Source organism: Misgurnus anguillicaudatus, chromosome 13, assembly GCF_027580225.2.
Source record: "Misgurnus anguillicaudatus chromosome 13, ASM2758022v2, whole genome shotgun sequence".
Lineage (NCBI taxonomy): Eukaryota > Metazoa > Chordata > Actinopteri > Cypriniformes > Cobitidae > Misgurnus > Misgurnus anguillicaudatus.
In genome coordinates, this window is record NC_073349.2 from 16,662,067 (window position 1) to 16,681,237 (window position 19,171).

The window sequence follows — 19,171 nt, forward strand, 5'->3', positions numbered from 1 at the left end:
ATATGCTCATTTCAACTGATTCAATATCTGAAAAGCCCATTCATACTTATTAATTTCTTGCTTTCAGACGATCCATGACTGATAAATGAACGCTGTATGTAATAGGAAAGCTTGTAATGAAGTTACAAAAGATCATGCAGACCAAATTGATCAGTGGAACCCAAGTCACCCTGAGGCCAATTCTAAAAAGATTAGGAAGTGAATTGCTAGATGAATCTCTATATTATAACTCCAGAAATCAAGTTACAAATAAGGTTCTGGATGAGAAGGTTTTGACTGAAAACTGATTATCACTCAACAACAATCTATTTGAAAATCATATCTGTGTCTCGGTGGATATCAGAGTAAATTAGCAGCTTCAGGCTATAGGAGTTAAATTGACTGTTTATCTGGTTTTTAATCACTTTAAATAGATTCCTGAGCTTAGAGATCTCTCTCCTATTTTCATTACATTCTCATTTGAATGTAAAGCTAGGTCAAAGACAATTTACCTCAAGACTCTTTAACTCTAGACTTTCTTTAAAACATTGTTTGCACTCGTATTTGCACTTGCATGTATGTTAACCCTTTCAGGTAAACATTTGTTTTTTACCGTTTTGGAGTCCATTCAGCGGATCTCCGGGTCTGGCGGGCAGTACCCCTTTTAGCATAGCGTAGCGTAATCCATTGAGTCTGATTAGACCATTAGCATCACGCTATAAATAACCAAAGAGTTTCGATTTTTTTCTATTTAAAGCTTGGCTCTTCTGTAGTTACATCGTGTACTAAGACCGTTGGCTGGGAACTATACTCTAATTCGGTCGTAATAATGAAGGACTTTGCTGCCGTAACATTGCTGCAGGAGGCGCAATGATATTACGCAGTCCCTAAAAATAGTCCCCTGCTATTGAAAGTTACTAATGGGACTATTTTCAAGTGCTGCATAGTATCATTGCGCCTCCTGCAGCCATGTTACGGCAGCAAAGTCCTTGATTATTATTACCACAATGAGAGTATAGTTCCTAGCTATATCTGCCTAGAAAATCACAACTTTTAATTTTCTGTCGTTCTTAGTACACGATGTAACTACAGTCATGTTTTAAATAGGAAAAATATGGAAACTCTTTGGTTATTTTTAGCGCAATGCTAATGGTCTAATCAGAATCAATGGATTATGCTAAGCTATGCTAAAAGTGGTAGCGCCAGACCCGGAGATCAGCTGAATGGATTCCAAAACGGTAAAAATCAAGTGTTTAACTCTAGGGGAGCTGGAAAATGAGCATATTTTCAAAAAAAAGTGGAATGTCCCTTTAAGGCAGGGGTCACCAACGTGGTGCCCGCGGGCACCAGGTAGCCCGCACAGAGTCTGTGAGGTGCCCGCCAAAGCACATCTATTAATAGTCTCAACTGTAATATTTATTCATTACATATTTTTTTATATTAGCTTGGCTTGGTTTACGTATGTTAAAATTTTAAACAATACTAAAACATATAAACAAGTCAAATAAAATAAAATAAACAAGTAAAACAAAAAAGTTTTAAGTAGACTATATCAAAAAGTAGCCCTCCAGATTGTTTTATCCATTGTGGTAGCCCTTGCTCATAAAAAGGTTGGAGACCCCTGCTTTAAGGAGATCTGGCTCAGTTGTTTATTGGTTCATTCTATTAATCCAGTGGTTCTGAAACTGGGGGGCGGAAGATGGTCATTTTATGAAATATGTTCTGTTTAACTCAAATTTTAAGTTTGAAATTGTTTTAAAGGTGCAGTGTGTACATTTTAGCGGCATCTAGTGGTGAGGTTGCAAATTGCAACCAAGGGCTTAGTCCACGGCTCACCCCTCGCTTTTGGAACACATAGAGAAGCTACGCTAGCCGCCACTGGACAAACATGTCATCATCAGAGACAACTTAGTAAAAAAATTTCCGTTAAGGGCTTCTGTAGAAAAATGGCAGCACAAAATGGCGACTTCCATGTAAGGGGACCCTCGGTGTGTGTAGATAAAAAAGGTCTCGTTCTAAGGTAATAAACACATAACGGTTCATTAGGTCATTACACCACTGATAATATAGTTTTGTATATTATTTTGCATTTCTGTGAAAAGATCCTTCAAAAAATTACATACTGCACCTTTAATGTCATGAATTTTCTTTGGAGGGGTGCAAAGGGATGCACCCTACATGCCAAAAAGTTTAAGAACCACTGTATTAATGAATCAATAACTTTCTAATTTCTGTGAAAAGACTGCATATTTCATACAATGGTAGCCATCTAAAAGTCTATTCAGCTTGGCTGACACATAAATCACTGACAAATAGCCACATAAAATAGTGTGATATCATATGCCAAGGAAACAACCATACCAAATAAACACAAAATGTTCACTGATGTTAGCTGAGGCTGTGAATTCAAAAACATCAAACGCTTTCCACTATTTTGTTTATATATATATATGATGATCCTTTATATCTTAGTGGTAGAGCAATGCGTTAGCAGTGCAAAAAAATCATGGGTTCGAACCCAGGGAACACAAATACTTATAAAAAATGTATACCTTAAAAGGTGTAGCGGAGGATTTTCTCGAATTTTAGAAAATAATCGCCTTCTCCACTTTAAAAAAAAAATGCAATTGCGAAACACAACTGATAGACAACTAGGAGGACCAACAGTCTTGGTGATCCACCCAGAAAAAGAAAATCCTCCGCAATACCTTTAAGTAAATTTAAATAAATGTAAATATTTTTTGGTTTTACCCCTACACTCTAAAAATGGCTGGGTTATTTTTGACCCATAATGGGTAAATATTGGACAGAACACATGCTGGGTTTAAAATGTACCCAATGTTGGGTTATTTTAACCCAACTGCTGTTATTATACCTCATGGTAGCATAACAACAACCCAACATTGGGTCATTTTTAACCCAGCATGAGTTCTGTCCAATATTTACCCATTATGGGTCAAATATAATCCAGCCATTTTTAGAGTGTAAATGCATAAACTTTGCATATTTTAAACATATTCATAATAACTACATGGTGCAAAATCACCACATTTTACCTAATAAAATAAATACATTTTATAGGTGTCATTATATTTGGATTAATCAACCACACCGGATCTGCAGGTAAGCAGTACTTCATAACAAAATAAATTGAATTACAATAGAAAGACTTTGCACAAAATGTAAGGTGAAAAGAAAATCAGTTGGTGGTTTTTCCCAGTCACCACTAAGCCCGGTGGGTGTCATACATTTCATAAATAAACCATGTCTGCCCACGTTTATGTGGAAGTTAGAGATATATAGCTCCCTTGATAACAGCTGACACTTTGACATTTCATAGATGAGATTCTGAGTGTTTACACATCCGAGTTCCTTTCGTACCCTCGTCTCTGCACTCAAACACAGCATGAATCTAAATCAATATAGCGGTGCCCAGTAGACAATCAAACTGGCTAATAATCAACATTAAGAGGACAATCCATTTCACCTCATATTATTCAAAATGATCACTCAACACCAGAAGACAGATGGGTAATTAAAATGTCCAGCAGATGGCAAGTCCCACTTGGATATCCGATAATTTCACCATTTTGACCCCTGGTGGGCCTGTGGACAAACCTTATTTCATAAGAGACCATATGGAAACTCATATGTCCATAAATTCACTAATTCGTCTCAAATTTAGCTTGAGAGACAGTTTGTTCTGTCAGTTGCTCAGCAAAGCTGGCAGGACGCTCAAAGTCGATGGTATCGGACATGACTGAAATCGGTCAGGTTTGCCCTGCTTATGTAAAGGCTTGGAAAGATGTCAGAGGACCCAGAGGCAGGTCTTGCTCTTAACAAGGTACAGAATCCTGCATGGCGTCAAATGACTGTCACACAGGTGCATTATGGGATGCACATAAAAAACACGCGTACTACCAACTGAACAGTCATAAAACACATATAATAAAAAATATGCTACAGCCAGAAGTGTTACAGCTATTGAAAAAATAAGATTTTTTTATAAAAGTGGACAACAAGAATGCATAGTGAACATAGGGTAGGTATATAAAAAACTTCTGAATATACAAACAAAATCTATTAAGACGCTGAAACGCCTTTGAAAAAGATGCATGCTGTAATAACTTCACACATGCCCTGCAGCGATGTACACAATGAGTCGAAACAGAATCTTAGAACATTCTGTGAAATTGAAAATGTTATTTTTTTTGACACAACAAACAAACAGTGAAAATTAATTCTGAAAATGTATTAAACTTTACTTCGAGTAATCTAATGAATCTGTTTTAATTGTGTTACCTTGCTTGTTCTTTTGCCCATAGGCAGTGAGGAAATGATTCACTCTAATGTGAATAAAACACAGACAGGCTTGTTCTGTCAATCATGTTTAAAGGTATAATGGCAGGACTGGACTAGGTCAAGCTGATCCCTGAAGCTTAGAGAAAATGATGTATTGTAGAAATAAAGCATTAGTGGTCTAACTTGTGGAAATATAAGCCCTTAGTTTCAATTTAAGATGGGTGTTCCTGTAAACTGCTTTATTGCTCCCAATATCTGTATTTGTTCTGAAGTGATGTATAAACCTTCATTCCGGAAATTCATTGATATAAAAAAGAACAAAATGAAAGTAATATGGACCATTTGGAAAGTTTGAGATGGACCACCTCCATTCCAAATGAAGATTACAGGTAAGATAAATAATTTTTACGCCCATATCGTATTGCAACTTTTGTTACAAAAATACCCATAAAGGACAGGAGGAACATTTGTTTAAAAGCACACTGCATCACTTTCTTAAAAATGAGATGATGACCTCTTTTTCACCTCTTACTTTCCAACAGGTAACTTTATCCCCAAATTCATCAAAATATGTCAAAAACAAACTTCACAACCTTGTTTCTGAGGTGATGGGATGTATACGTTTGTTTGCAGCTGTACTAATGCTCAGGTGATGAGATGCTGATGCTGATCTCCAGACAGAAATTTGGGACAATGGGCCACGCGCTGGAGGCGCGGCTGAGACGCTCCGTTATAAATCAAAGCATTATTAAAAGACTAGAATATACCATTATGGCTGGTTAATGGAAAGATTAAGGACTCGCACGAGGAAGTCGATTTAAAGTGGCAGAAATGAAATTTAGGCTAACCCTGGCGTTTCAATATGTGTTTAGTTATTTTTTAGGACATTGTGGGTCTGTTTACGAGCTGCATACCGAAAAATGTTGTTTAGGTAGGAAGTTACTATAGCCTACACTTTGTAACATACGAAGAAGACACAATAGGCTAATGCTGTCTAACTTTTGCTCTGACTGGCCGCTTAAAAATACATACACAATATTTGATGTACCCACAGAGGAATTTCAACTACCGCGAGATAGTTGCATTGCACCTGCTTTCATGATAAATGATGCCTTTAGACTTATTTAACTTAACATAATGGTAAAGCACAGCAGATTAATCGAAATATTGATCATCCTATTTTGATGCACATCATTCATGTAATCTAATGTAAAAAGTAACACGCGTTTGACAGAGACACGCGCTCCTACCTTCAACAGCCCACACAATCCGTATTATCCATAACAAACGAATTATATCCATGATTGCCGTAAATTTGGCCATTTGGTTGTAAAGACCCAGAATATTCATTGAAAACTTGTCCTGTAGGCCATCTGTGAACACACACTATCATCACAAGCGCTGGAATAAAACCCCATCAGACTGACTGAAGAACTACAGCAAGTTTGGACGAAACCAATGAAAGCCAGACGAAGGGGCGGGAATGCGATTGTGTGTGCGGTTTGCGCGTGTGTGACAATAGTGATGCACAACAGTAATATGATAATGTTAATGATTATGATTATGATACTAATTATGATGGTAATTAAATTTATAATAATAATGATATTATATAACTACTACTACTACTACTACTACTTAATACTAAAAATAATATACAAAAATACAACTTATTATACAGGAAGAAAACTGTCTGAGTAACTTACGCAGGCAATGTACGACGTGTAAATTTCGTACATAGTAACAGCCATGTACTGATTTACAACAAAAGACACAATGGAGACTCCCATCAAAGTAATGTTGATTAATTTTAACATTTTAATGAATGGCATTCCTTAATTGAAGACAAAAACAAGTAACGTGCTCTAAATCAATTCACTTATTTGATTGAAATTGTCAATTTTGTTATACCAACAGTGCCCCCTGGAGTTTGGGGAAGAAACATCATGTGTGAGCAGGTGCGGGGGAGTGTTGATACTGTAAATTGATGCATGTGACCGTCTATCATCTCGTACTCTAATCCAGTTAGATCATTCTGAAGATAACAAAACTGACGAAGCACACAAGTGGTGGGTGTAAAGTTGACAAATGGCCTGGTTACAGTGCACATGATCTTTGACTCCAATGTGAGAACAACTGTAGCCTATGTTACTCTAGCCCTGATATATGCACTATAATTAAATATTATTTTAAATTAAATTAGTATTTTTAAAACTATTTTTTTACACTCAAGATAAGAAATACTGATAATACCAAGAGGTTTTCTTAACATTGCATTTTAGCTAACAAGAATTTACAATGAACAATATTACAGTATTTATTAATCTTTTATTAATTAATCTTTACGTTTATTACAGCAATTAATAATACATTTTACAAAATTAAAAGCAAACACTAATATTTGTAATAAATTATATGAACAATAATATATTTTACTAATATTAAAAAATACAACCTTATTGTAAAGTGTTACTGAAAAAGTTACATTTAAATGGGTTCTTTGACAAAATGAAGACTTGATAAAATTATGAAAGCATCAGTCAAAACAGAAAATCCACAGAAAAAGCAAGAAATATGAAAACATTTGGTAATTCACCAATATAGAAGTCATTTGTTTTCTTCCAATCTCTAAGAACCTACATGTTACTGAGAAGAAAAATCATGATGACTCAATAACCAAAATAGAGCATGAATACACACATTTTTAATTCAAATTGCATACAACAAAGCTCTTAGCAGGGACAGACAAAAAACTGGACGTAATAGTGAGTGAAAAAGTAAGCGAGAGAGAGAGAGAGAGAGAGAGAGAGAGATGGCGAGCGTGCGAGGAAATAGAGCAGAAGAATATGGAACTGACATAAAGGAATCTAGGATAATTCAGCCTCAAGATGAGTGAGGACAGCAAAACGACAGACTACAGGATCCTGGGGTCGTTTCCATGGAAACCTTTGCCCAGGGAGATTGGCGACCCTCCTGTCTATTAATGCTAGCAGAGTGCAGATTGTAGGTCACATATGGCACCAACAACCCATTCGGGTCTAATCTGTCTTGACTTGTGGGTCATGAATTGAACCATAAAACAGGTTTTCACCATGGCTCATATCACCATGACTATTCTTTAAAATAATATTAAGTGCGTAATATTGTTAAACCAACAACAACAACAAAAACATTCATACATCCCTCAAAATATTCTCTTTTGTGTTCAACAGAACAAAAATGTTCCGTATACATAAAAAAGTAAATGATGACAGAATTTTCTTTTTTTCTCTTTAACCTCCAGTCATCTGTGTCAGTGATTTGTGGACTGTGCTGGAAAACATGACAATGTGTCTGTCAGTCTCCAGTGTTCAGTAAAACATGACAAAAACAGAAGCATGTGAGCTTTGTTTTATTCCCACAATGAATTCTTGTCTCTGTATTTAACTCTATTACTGGACAAAGGTCTATGGCTAAGAATATGTAAATCTGTCCAGGTCTCCATATAAAACCTTGTGATTAATACTTTTGAATCACTGTTTTAATGAGTGATAGTAAAAATGAAAGACTTAATGATACATCTAACAGAACTAGCTCAATAGGGGTCAATGACCCTCAAAGAGGGTCAGCGCTTGCGTCTAAACTCTCCCATGAGAACACCGACCATCAAAATACTCTCTTTTTTGTGTGTGTTTAGAAGCAGACATGATACCCCATCTAGTCATTTTGATGGCTTTTGATGGTAATGTACAATGATATGAGTCTGGCTTTTTAATCCTGCTGCCCATAATGGGAAAAAATGTCCTTGCTTACTGGTGACTCAAATCTAAGACTTAGCAGAGGTTTGGGGGTAATGTGAGCAAATCTTAGGGATGAATATTTTAATAGCTAACATTTTCATAAGTAACTGGATATCTGGAGCATGAACAGAACTATGGTGGGCTGTGCACATGCAAGGTATGGCCTGGTTATATTCACATCCCATTCCTATTTTTCAGGCTGATTTTTTTCAGATTTATTTGTATATTTATATTTATATTTATATTTATATTTATATTTATATTTATATTTATATTTATATTTATATTTATATTTATATTTATATTTATATTTATATTTATATTTATATTGATATTTATATTTATATTTTTATATATATGTAAGGAATAATTGACGACGGGCCATTGAATTATAAGAAAATAATGCACACCAAGGTGGTAATTCACGTCGTGCCGTTACACCGCAGGTGTGCATTATTTTCAAATAATTCAAAGGACGGGAGTCAATTATTCCGCTTACACCACGGTTACAACAAATATTGCTCTGGCGCCTATTTTTAAGACATTTGACAAGTTAGGTGTGTGGTTTACAGAAAAATAATCAACACCCATAGAACATTTCTCAGCCAATCAGAATGCAGCATTCAACAGACCCGTGGTATAAATATATATATATATATATATATATATATATATATATATATATATATATATATATATATATTTATACCACGGGTCTGTTGAATGCTGCATTCTGATTGGCTGAGAAATGTTCTATGGGTGTTGATTATATATGGGTGTTGATTATATATATATATACTCACCTAAAGGATTATAAGGAACAACATAATACTGTGTTTGACCCCCTTTCGCCTTCAGAACTGCCTTAATTCGTGGCATTGATTCAACAAGGTGCAAGCATTCTTTAGAAATGTTGGCCCATATTGATAGGATAGCATCTTGCAGTTGATGGAGATTTGTGGGATGCACATCCAGGGCACAAAGCTCTTGTTCCACCACATCCCAAAGATGCTCTATTGGGTTGAGATCTGGTGACTGTGGGGGCCATTTTACAGTGAACTCATTGTCCTGTTCAAGAAACGAATTTGAAATGATTCGAGCTTTGTGACATGGTGCATTATCCTGCTGGAAGTAGCCATCAGAGAATGGGTACATGGTGGTCATAAAGGAATGGACAAGGACATGGTCAGAAACAATGCCCAGGTAGGCCGTGGCATTTAAACGATGCCCAATTGGCACTAAGGGGCCTAATGTGTGCCAAGAAAACATCCTAAGTGAAAGTTCCTAAGTGAAAAGCTTGTGGCCTACCTTTTCTTTGGGGTGGTACCCCAAGGTACTGTTTTGTATACCATTCAGATATACCATAACAAACAATGGTGTACCTTTTGGGGTACATTACTGTACCTTAAGGATCTATTGTGTAAATGTACATTTAAAGTTTTGTACCCCTAAAATTGAACTGGTACAAAATTGTTCCTTAGGATACACAATTGGCCCTGGGGGTATAATATACTGTGTAGTATCACAAAAGGTACAACATTTAAATGTGTTGTATACTCATTGGTATGTCATTGGTTGATTTGGTCGATTATATTGAACAGTTTGAGATATGCTAAAGTTATTATAGAAATAGGATGCTTAGGACATATAAAAACTGCATAAAGCAGGTACAGCTTGCATAGACAGGCTGATGGTATTGATCTCATTTAGATATGGAGCCCAAGGGTATGGCTTATTTTTTGTGCACTTCAAAACCTAAAATGATAAGATCAAATAAGCAGTTTAGTAAATCAAATGGTTACCAGTCAATAATTTGCTTTTGCAGCACTGATATCCATTTCACGCCTAATACATTATTGATCTGCTTCCCAAGCGTGTTAACAATACAATAGGCATTTCATATTGTATTACAACAGGGCCTTTCTTAACCTTTCTTTAGATTGTATTACCATTTGAATAGTTGGGTTCTGACATCTGATTGGAGAGAGGCAAAAAGGAAAAACACAATGTAGAATTTGCTGCCCTCTTGTGATAACTGAATAGAAAAAATTGGGACAGTAATGGTATTGCAGAGGGTCGACCACTTTTTGTTTGACCTCAGAATAATTTTGAAAAAACGTGTCTAACAATATAACATTAAGTAAACTTCAAGCTTAAGATAAAGTTTAAAGCTAAATGTTTCAGTGTGCAAATAAAGCATGGTAGGTTACTTCATTTTGCAGCATCTAAACAAACCCATTAAACAACTAATTTACTCACAAGCCATATAAGCTGCAGTGAACAGTGAGATGGGTGTAAAGAGATCAGTGGTGAGGGCTTTAGAGAAGGATATCTTTAGATTATGACGTGAAGACCTGCAGTTGGCTGAAGAAAGGTGAGAAGTTAGTGAAAATGTTATTTTTAAGATTGACGCATGGCTAAGCATTGATGTAAGCATTGGTTATGTTTCATTCTTATTCGCTTCTGTGGGATTTTAAATTTTTTACTTTTTGAATTTTTTCACTTTGACTTTGAGGAAACAAGATATGTTGGGAGACATATGATGTTGTACGATAAAATGGTGGCCTAAGTCTAAAAGGAATACACGCTGTGGTAAGACATATTATTTATCTTGTTGAGAATATTATATCCAGTAAAAAAAAACATCATTTTATGATTTTTGCAGATGACAAACACTGCTTTTTTATTGTTTTATTATTTTGCATATATGAAATATTAGTATAATCTGTAGTATATGCTTTTTTAAATACTCTTATTTAAGCTAAAAGTGTTTGAAATACTGAAAACATTACTCTATTTAAGCCTGCCAGCCCAAACGAAGAACAATAGACTGCAAAAATGAAAGTGAAATGGACAAAATTAGGAATGGTCTTCTTTCTGCTTCTGTCCCTTGTTATGACGGGCTGTTTCATTTGGCAGTACAGGCTTCCCAAATCAAAACCAGGTAAAAAGTATATAAAAAATGGCTACCGAATAAGTCAAACATTAATAAATAAATGATATAGCACACTGTAAAAAAATTCCGTAGAAATAACAATGTTATTGCAGCTGGGTTGCCGGTAATTTACCGTAGATTTAAATTTGTGTTATTTACTTGGGACATTTTGTTCAAAGTTAAATGAACATTTAACATTTACAAGTCTTTGTCTTTACAGAGTAAAACAAAAAACAGCATCAAGCAAAACATTCTGAAGCAAAAAACAGAAAAAGGTTGTTGATGATTTCTGGTTCCCAGAATGCTTTGCATGAGGCTGTTATTGTATAGTTTTATTCTGTAAAGATAAAGACTTGTTAATATTTAAAATTTATTTATTTAACTTTGAACAAACTCTTGCCAGTAAATAACATAAATTTAAATCTACGGTAAATTACCGGTAACCCAGCTGCAATAACATTGTAATTTCTACGGAATTTTTTTACAGTGCACCAATATAGCATCATTTAAGGTTCTGCATAGTACAATATGTTTCTACACAGGTGCTATATGGTACTTAAAATAATTAAAATGGTTCCCCTATGATTATGAGCCAGTGAATCACTTTTGGTGCTATTTAGCACCATTCAAAATAGTGATAATGCTTAAACAGTAGATTAAATGACTATGCACTGTGCTCCCTTGATTAGAAATAGAGGTTGTACTAAATGGTTAGTGGTTAGACAGCACTTTTACCATTAGGAAACATTGTCTCATTTGACTTTTCGATCTTCTTGTGCTTTAATGAAGCATTTGCAGGCGTAAGCTATAGATTACCCAACACTTGACATAGTGGCTTCTAGATTACTGAGTGCTGTAAAGCCTGATTATCTGATGGGGGAGGAGACAATAAACACGTGTAAAATGCATGATTCCAAACTGAGCACCCACCCATAATTCCATCCAATCTATACTGTATTATATCGATAGCTCCATATTAATATCTCTGTACATACTTTTGTATTTGTAGTGGTTGCATGATTGGTCATGAAAAGTTAAAATGTCTCCATATTTGATCTACATGTGACGTCAGTGGATGAAACTGTTTCAGTGGGGGTAAATGAAGAGGAGATGTGCCCACGGTTTCCTGAGCCTGTGCCGTTGGAGCACCCGATACCTGTCCTGATGGAGGCTCTGGAGAAGGTCAGACCTGTGAAGTAGGAAATCTATATAAATGGTGCTATATCACCACTTACAGTTCTTCACAGGTGCTATATAGGTGCTAGATACACTCTAAAAAAACAAACGGTGCTATATAGAACCAATCATAGAATCATAGAAGAACCGTTTTTAGTGCCATATAGCACCGGTGAAGCACCTGTGTAGAACCATATAGGGGCCATATAAAACCACTATAGCACCAAATATGGTTCTACATAGCACTATATGGTTCTACACAGGTGCTTCACTGGTGCTTCACCGGTGCTATATGGCACTAAAAACGGTTCTTCTATGATTACGAGCAAAGAACCACTTTTGGTGCTATATAGCACCGTTTGTTTTTAGAGTGTAGCACTAAAATATGATTACAAGCTTTTAGTGCTCTTTATATATTTACTTCTTCTTTTTGGAATTAAATCAGGTATTTTATTACATGTACCTTTACATGTATCTTACATGTTATTTATTTGTGCATTTCATTTATTGCCTGATGGAATGAAACTGATTCCTGTTAAACAAAAAATTGTATTCCAGGTGGATGCGCTTTTGAGGACCAGCATCAATGCCACCAGACTGCCATCCATATCTGCCATTGTAATATTTAATGATTCTGTATTGTGGAATGGAAACTTTGGCAAAAGGAATGAAAGTCACTCCTCATCCCCACCACCAAATGAGTACACAGTCTACAGGTGAGTTAAAGCAGCTTTACAATCATCAAATTACTATGATTTCATTATTTTTAAAGAAGCTAAAAAGTAACCGTTGGATCAACTTAAAAAATCAATTAGTAATCCCTAAACATTAAGGGGCGGTTTCCCGGACAGGGATTAGACTAGTCCTAGACTAATATAAATGTGAGAGTTGTCCAAACTGAAAACAACTTGTACCATATCTTAAAATACATCAGTGCCCTTTGTTTGCTTCAATGCATGCCATAATGTTTTTATTAAGGCATGTTTGTTAAAACTAGTTATATTTCCTAATGAAATAAGGCCTATTTCTGGTTTAAACTAATCCCTGTCCGGGAAACCAAAGCTTAGATTTTTTCAATTTAAATTTTCTCACTTTAAGTAGGTGTTACAAACTGAAATAAATTTTTTAAGTAGAGCAGCTTTAAATTTTTCAGTTTGTGACATCCAGCTAAGTGATTTTTTGTGCTTTACTGTTTTCTACATAAAATCATCCTGTGAAAATATAACATTGCTATTTGGATATAATTAATATTGACTGAATAAGGCAATGTCAAAGATTAAAATCAATGATAATCATATGTATCATTTTTATATTTAAATCCAGTTATGAGATTTTGTTGTTGTTGGATTTGGTTATACCACTACAGAATTGCAAGCCTTTCGAAAATCTTCCCCACACTGATGCTGTATAAACTTTGGGAAGATGGAAAGGTGGATTCCCTGGATGACCCTCTGGAAAAGTATATGAAAACCTTTACCATAAAGAACCCTTCAGGGAAAAGAAGAGATCATGACCTCAAATCTGTCTCTGATGATAAAGCTCAAATCCAAACCCCCTCAGTTACATTGAGAAGGATGGCCAGTCAACTGTCAGGTGCAATGCCAGTGTCTCAACCCGACCTCAATCTGATGTTTCTATTAGTTCAGTTTACTATTTTTGGATTCAGTACACCGTTTAGGTTCAGATATATATGAGGTACTAGTATGGACCTCTAAGGTATACCTACCAATATGCACCTTTTAGGTACAAATGTGTACTTACCTCCGCAGTCACAACTCTTGTACCTTCTTGTACCTTTATCTGAGAGTGTATATGTGAATAATGAGTGCACTGGTTTCAAATGAAGGGTGGACAGGACAAATAAATTGAAAAGAATATCATCTCAGTGTCTATGGTAGTTATAGTCGGAAACTTGGCCTATGATTATACTTGAAGTCAACTTGCTCCAATATGAGGCTTATGTAAGATGTCAGTAATAGTGGTGCTGACCAATTTGGTTAGCATAATAGCAGCCAAAAGGCTCCAATTTCTACCAATGTGCTTTAAGAGTAAATCTGCAATATTATTTCCTCCCCACAGTTTATTAATTTTACGTTTTCAAATACTATAATTTTGAATTTCAGGTTTACCGAGGCGTCTCAGGTCGACTACGTTACTGTGGAAAGGAACCACTCAGACCGCTGTTAACGTATTACAGGATGATGTTCTTGTGGCTGACCCTGGAACGAAGTAAGCTTAAATATAGTATTTTAGCTTCTTCACATTTGCATTGAGATGATATTTAATGAATGAGAAGTGGTGTGAATAATTTATTAAAGTAGACACTTGTGGATTCTCTCTTGAGGAAGTAATTCTAGTCGTCTCCTGTCCTCAGATGCCACTACAGCAACTTGGCCTTCTCCCTGCTGGCCCAGGTGATGGCAGAAAAGGTGTCAGGAACGGATTATCAGAGCTGGGTGTCTGAAAATATCCTGCAACCGCTAGGAATGGAGGATACCGGCTTTGAAATCACCCCCGAGAAGGAGAGCCAGATGGCAGTAGGTGTTTACTCAAGTGGCCTGCCTGCACCCCTCTATGACCTTGGCTGGTATAGACCATCAGGACAGATGTACTCCACATCTGCTGATATGGCCAAACTGGCGATGATGCTGCTGGGTGCCTCCTATCGCCTGGTTCTACACCCCGACACCCTTAAAACCATGTTGACTCCTTTATTTCGCTGTGACCGGAGTTACTTTGCAAATCAAACGGGAACACCTTGGGAGATAAATGAATGGCTGGGGTATGACATCATCCGCAAAGATGGAGATCTGGACGGTTATTCAGCCACCATCTCTCTTGTTCCACGCCTGAAGCTGGGTTTGGTCATACTTATGGCCGGTACCAAACCCGAGGATGAGGACCTTGTCGCTAAGGCCTATAGTTATTTAATCCTTGCTATGGAAAGTGCCTTCAGAAATGCACGCCATGTTCTTATCCCTCCTCCTGATGCTGTTCCCTACTTAGGCTATTTTACCTACAGCAATATAACGTTTTATGAGATTAAAGCAGGCGTAGATGGGGTGCTGTCTATGGAGCAATTCGGACCACAGGTAGACACCATGGTTCCAATGAAGTACAGAACTCTGAAGCTCAGTTATTTGGAGGATAGGGTGTTTAGGGTTGTGTTTGAGAAAGAATACCCCTGTAGGATGAAAGTTAACACTGCATCTGTATCTCTAGAGTCCCAAGATGGGCAGCTTTTCAACTTTTACATCTTTAACAAAAAGGGTCTCTCACCAGGTTTCGATGTGCCAGGATTAAACACTTACAAAGTTTCAAGATTGAAGAAATCATGTTTTGAGAGACACCTGCTGGGCTTAAGTAAAAAAGAAGCTGTCTTTAAAAATGTCAAATTAAGATTTACTTTAATTGACACTTTATGTAATCTTCTGAGAATTTTTTTTGTAAAAAATGTATATACTTTTTTTTAATCAGAGGAATATCACTTCATTCAAATGTGTATTTTCACAGAGAAAGTTGTTTAGCATGTCTTAAAGGTAAAGACTGTGCCTTTCTTCTTCTTTCTTATAGAGTTTTGCTTGTTATATAGGCCTAATGTAATAATTTTTTTATTATAACACTAACATTTGTATCTTGCTTTTTAAGATTCACCTTGGAATAAAGTGCAAACTAGTGTCATAATTGGGTCATTCTACAGAAAAGGTGGAATTCGGGTGATGTAAATTTGCTTAAATGAACTTCAACATACCCAAAACTTCTTTAATAGCATTAACTAACTTGTCAAATCTATGAATCCGCAAAACGGGGAGCTTAATCTATTTTCAACTTTTTAATACATTTTAATAAAGAATCTATGAGTCATTAATTTGTCATTGGTGTTACCTGTGATTTAAACAACATTAATGTTGATACTAAATATTTTTTCTCATTACAGCTTGTGTATTTAGTTAAAGGTTGAATAAAGGAATGATAACAGCAAGAAAAATAATTGATTATTAATATTTGTTTAATTAAATTCTTCATCTTTACCCAGCATTGTATGAAATAATTTGATTCTCAGTTTGACTTTTTTCTTTAAAACCAACTAAAACAAAAATATTCAACCAAAAAGGCTTTGATGCAAAGACTAAAATATCAACAATGTCTTACATCCCATATCAACAACAAAATATTACTAGAAAGTACAAGAAAATACATTCAGAACACCAAAACTTGGTTTAACACCAATGACACAATGTAACACCAATGACAAAATTAGAATATAATAATAGATCATGAATATGATAAAACTTACAAACTTTCATAAAATTTTCCATCTTGTTTTGTTTTTATGCTTTTATGTTGGTCAGTTAAAGGAATAGTGCTTAGGAGGTACTCATTAGAGAAGAAACACTAATGACGGTAACATCAATTATGGTAACACAAATGACAATTTACAGAAAAAAATAATATTTTAACAAAATGGCTGCCATTAGCCATGTGCTATTTCATCAGAGATGTAACAATCACATACTTATTCAGTGTAATGTATTTTTATGTAAAGATCTTAACACTCCCAGCTATAAAAAGAGTAACACTAATGACATCCAAAAATCATGATATTTTAGACAAATAAGGTAAGACATCTCAAAACCCTTTTGCCTTCCTCCACTGCACTTCTTTCACTGACCTCTTGACCCATGAAAAACTTAAAAGAGCTGATGCATTGTTTCAAAATAAAAGTGCTTTGGGTAGGGTAACACCAATGACATAAATTTGGGGGACAAATATTTATTTTATATTATTCATATTTACAGTGCATTTTTACGATTTCAGTGTTGTAGTAAATTCATACAGGGTTAAAGGTACATGTAAATTTGATTTGTTTTATAAAAAACTTGGTTTTAAATAATAAGTTCACAGTTCAACTGCCATGTATGATCAAAGGGACAGGGCAATTCAGGACCAGACATTTAAAAAAAAGTTTTAAAAAAAGGAAAACTCTCTCATCATTTTAAGGACAGTCTATATTTATTAAAATATATCATTGTGGCATTATTGGGTCAAATTAAATGATTAAGGGGTCTGCAAAAGCAAGGGACAATACTTTGCTAATTAATGTTTTTTATCAATTGACAATGAATTTTCTCAATGAATTGAACTGCGAGTTTAGCTGTGAACGCAAGATGTCACTGCAACATCACGAACCGAATTCAAACTGATCCATAAATGAGGATACGATGTAAAACGCAATGACATTTTAAAGACATATATTGGTTGAAGAGATTTAGCTGAAATGTTTCACCATTAAACTGTTTGTAATTGTAACTATCTTCTTGGCTGCCATCCAAGTAGGTTATGAGTTCCGGACGCTGCATTCCACGCTTCCGTATCGTTTAAAATTCCACGAGCCGAAGTTTCACGGAAACACCCGAGGTGAAACGAAATATCGGTCCAGTAGGACTGCTGGAGGCGGCCACAGCGCCATGTTGAACGGAATCATCACACTCCGAGGAGAGACTTTCGTCAAAGAGCAGTTGTAAACAAAGTGTTATTCATTTTAACAAGGACATACCTGCCAAAGATCGCCCTGGCAAGAAGAGGCGAACTAGGTCCTCGGAAACCCCGACCGGGGAGGGGGAACAACCCCCCAACCTTCAGCAATGAAGATAAACCACAATAAGCGCTAGCCGGCTAACTTTAGCCTGCTATTCTATCAATAAGCTAGCTGTTAGCTCAAGCTTTTCTATCCGCTCAAACACCGGCAACCTGCTCATACAAGGCCCGGTCTTGACGTAACACGCCAGCAATATTTTTTACGTGCGTTGTTTTTACGCAACTACTTGCTAGCTAATTTATTATTGTAAATATCGAAAAGTCCGCGTGTGTGTGATTTTTTTTTTTGCGATGAGTTTGCCGCCGAAAGCGGTGTCGAAACCAGCCGCTGCCGCCGCTGGAACTGGACCTGGAACCGGGCCGTCACCCTCAAGCCAGCTGCGGGCCCCCTTGACACCAGTACCACTATCGCAGGGGCCGCCGGTCGCTCAGCAGCCTCCGCAACTAACGTTACAGCAGACACAGTATCCTTCAACTAAAAGCATCTTACTCCATCACAATTTTCTTTTTTAAAACCTAGTGAAATGCAGCATTATTATAACATGATACGTGTTTAGATACGTTTGATTGTTTTGGGCACCATATGCCTTTTAATAGATCGATTGGCAGGTCACTGTGTTGTGAAACCGAGTGTTACTCTGCGTACTAAGTGGCAGCAGAAAATGGACATATGTTGATGATTTTTGCTCTCTTGGCTTAAGTTTCGGTTTGGGTTGTCTTCTATAAAGGCTCATTCTTTCTCAGTAATAATAGCGTTTGAAGTAGCTGTCAAAGGCTCAGCTGTTGGTGTTTGGGGCTAGTGTGCCGGTGCTAAAGCAGTTAGCTTCTTGTTAAATCTCTTTAAATGTCTTTGTAAATATTCAATCTTAACAATTAAGCCACAACACTTAATATTGGCTTACAATTGGTGCTATATATTAGAAAAGTGCTTTTATTTGAATGTCAAATGTGTTTCAGATCTAGCTAATGATTTATGAGCAACATAGATGTCATAACTCGCACACATGCCGGTTATATCTGTTTATCGCGGTAAGGAAGTAACGTTTCCATTAATTCAAGCTGTCAAGGTCTGTGTGCATACAGTGTCCTAGCTTGTGTCTTTATGGTTTTATCGCTCAAAGCCTCTCTGATGTGCTTCATGCTTCCTTGTCAGCATCTTTTTTGTGAGCAGCAATCTTCTACATGTGAAGCTTCGTGTTATCATCACTGCAGTAAAACAGCAGTGGACCTCATGTGTCAGTAATGGACCAAACAGTCTGCTGTTTTCCTGTGTAGGGTTATACATGGAGAAGTGTAGGGATTTGTTTGATATTTGTCTAAATGGGTGATTCTCACGAAAACTTGGTTTTAAAAATGTCAAGCATGAAAATGTAAAAATTGCTTAAATTTACTTTTTCCCACC

At 36.2% G+C, this 19,171-nt stretch overlaps 3 protein-coding genes across 11 annotated transcripts in view; 2 read left to right on the plus strand and 1 right to left on the minus strand.

Annotated features, from left to right (window-relative positions):
• Nucleotides 1–5,725, minus strand: part of ephb2a (eph receptor B2a) — a 73,563-nt gene extending 67,838 nt beyond the window's left edge. The window contains exon 1 of one of the 2 annotated variants that reach the window (XM_055188106.2): nucleotides 5,532–5,724. In XM_055188106.2, coding sequence (XP_055044081.2) covers nucleotides 5,532–5,631 — 100 coding nt within the window. In that variant the 5' untranslated portion in view covers nucleotides 5,632–5,724. Of the gene's footprint in view, nucleotides 1–5,531 lie in introns of both variants that reach the window. The other variant, XM_055188110.2, reaches the window with a different exon arrangement.
• Nucleotides 5,726–10,880: 5,155 nt separating this feature from the next.
• lactbl1a (lactamase, beta-like 1a) lies at nucleotides 10,881–17,696 on the plus strand. The gene is made up of 7 exons (XM_055188773.2): nucleotides 10,881–11,004; nucleotides 12,068–12,177; nucleotides 12,730–12,887; nucleotides 13,538–13,764; nucleotides 14,295–14,400; nucleotides 14,546–15,534; nucleotides 17,509–17,696. The coding sequence occupies exons 1-7, from the start codon at nucleotides 10,899–10,901 to the stop codon at nucleotides 17,694–17,696; spliced, it is 1,884 nt and encodes a 627-aa protein (XP_055044748.2). The 5' UTR covers nucleotides 10,881–10,898.
• eif4g3b (eukaryotic translation initiation factor 4 gamma, 3b) overlaps nucleotides 17,541–19,171 on the plus strand; it is a 52,585-nt gene continuing 50,954 nt past the window's right edge. For 2 of the 8 annotated variants that reach the window (XM_073875201.1, XM_073875207.1), the window contains exon 1: nucleotides 17,543–18,233. In XM_073875201.1, coding sequence (XP_073731302.1) covers nucleotides 18,061–18,233 — 173 coding nt within the window. In that variant the 5' untranslated portion in view covers nucleotides 17,543–18,060. Of the gene's footprint in view, nucleotides 18,234–19,171 lie in introns of all 8 variants that reach the window. The other 6 variants (XM_073875200.1, XM_073875205.1, XM_073875206.1 and 3 more) reach the window with 4 other exon arrangements.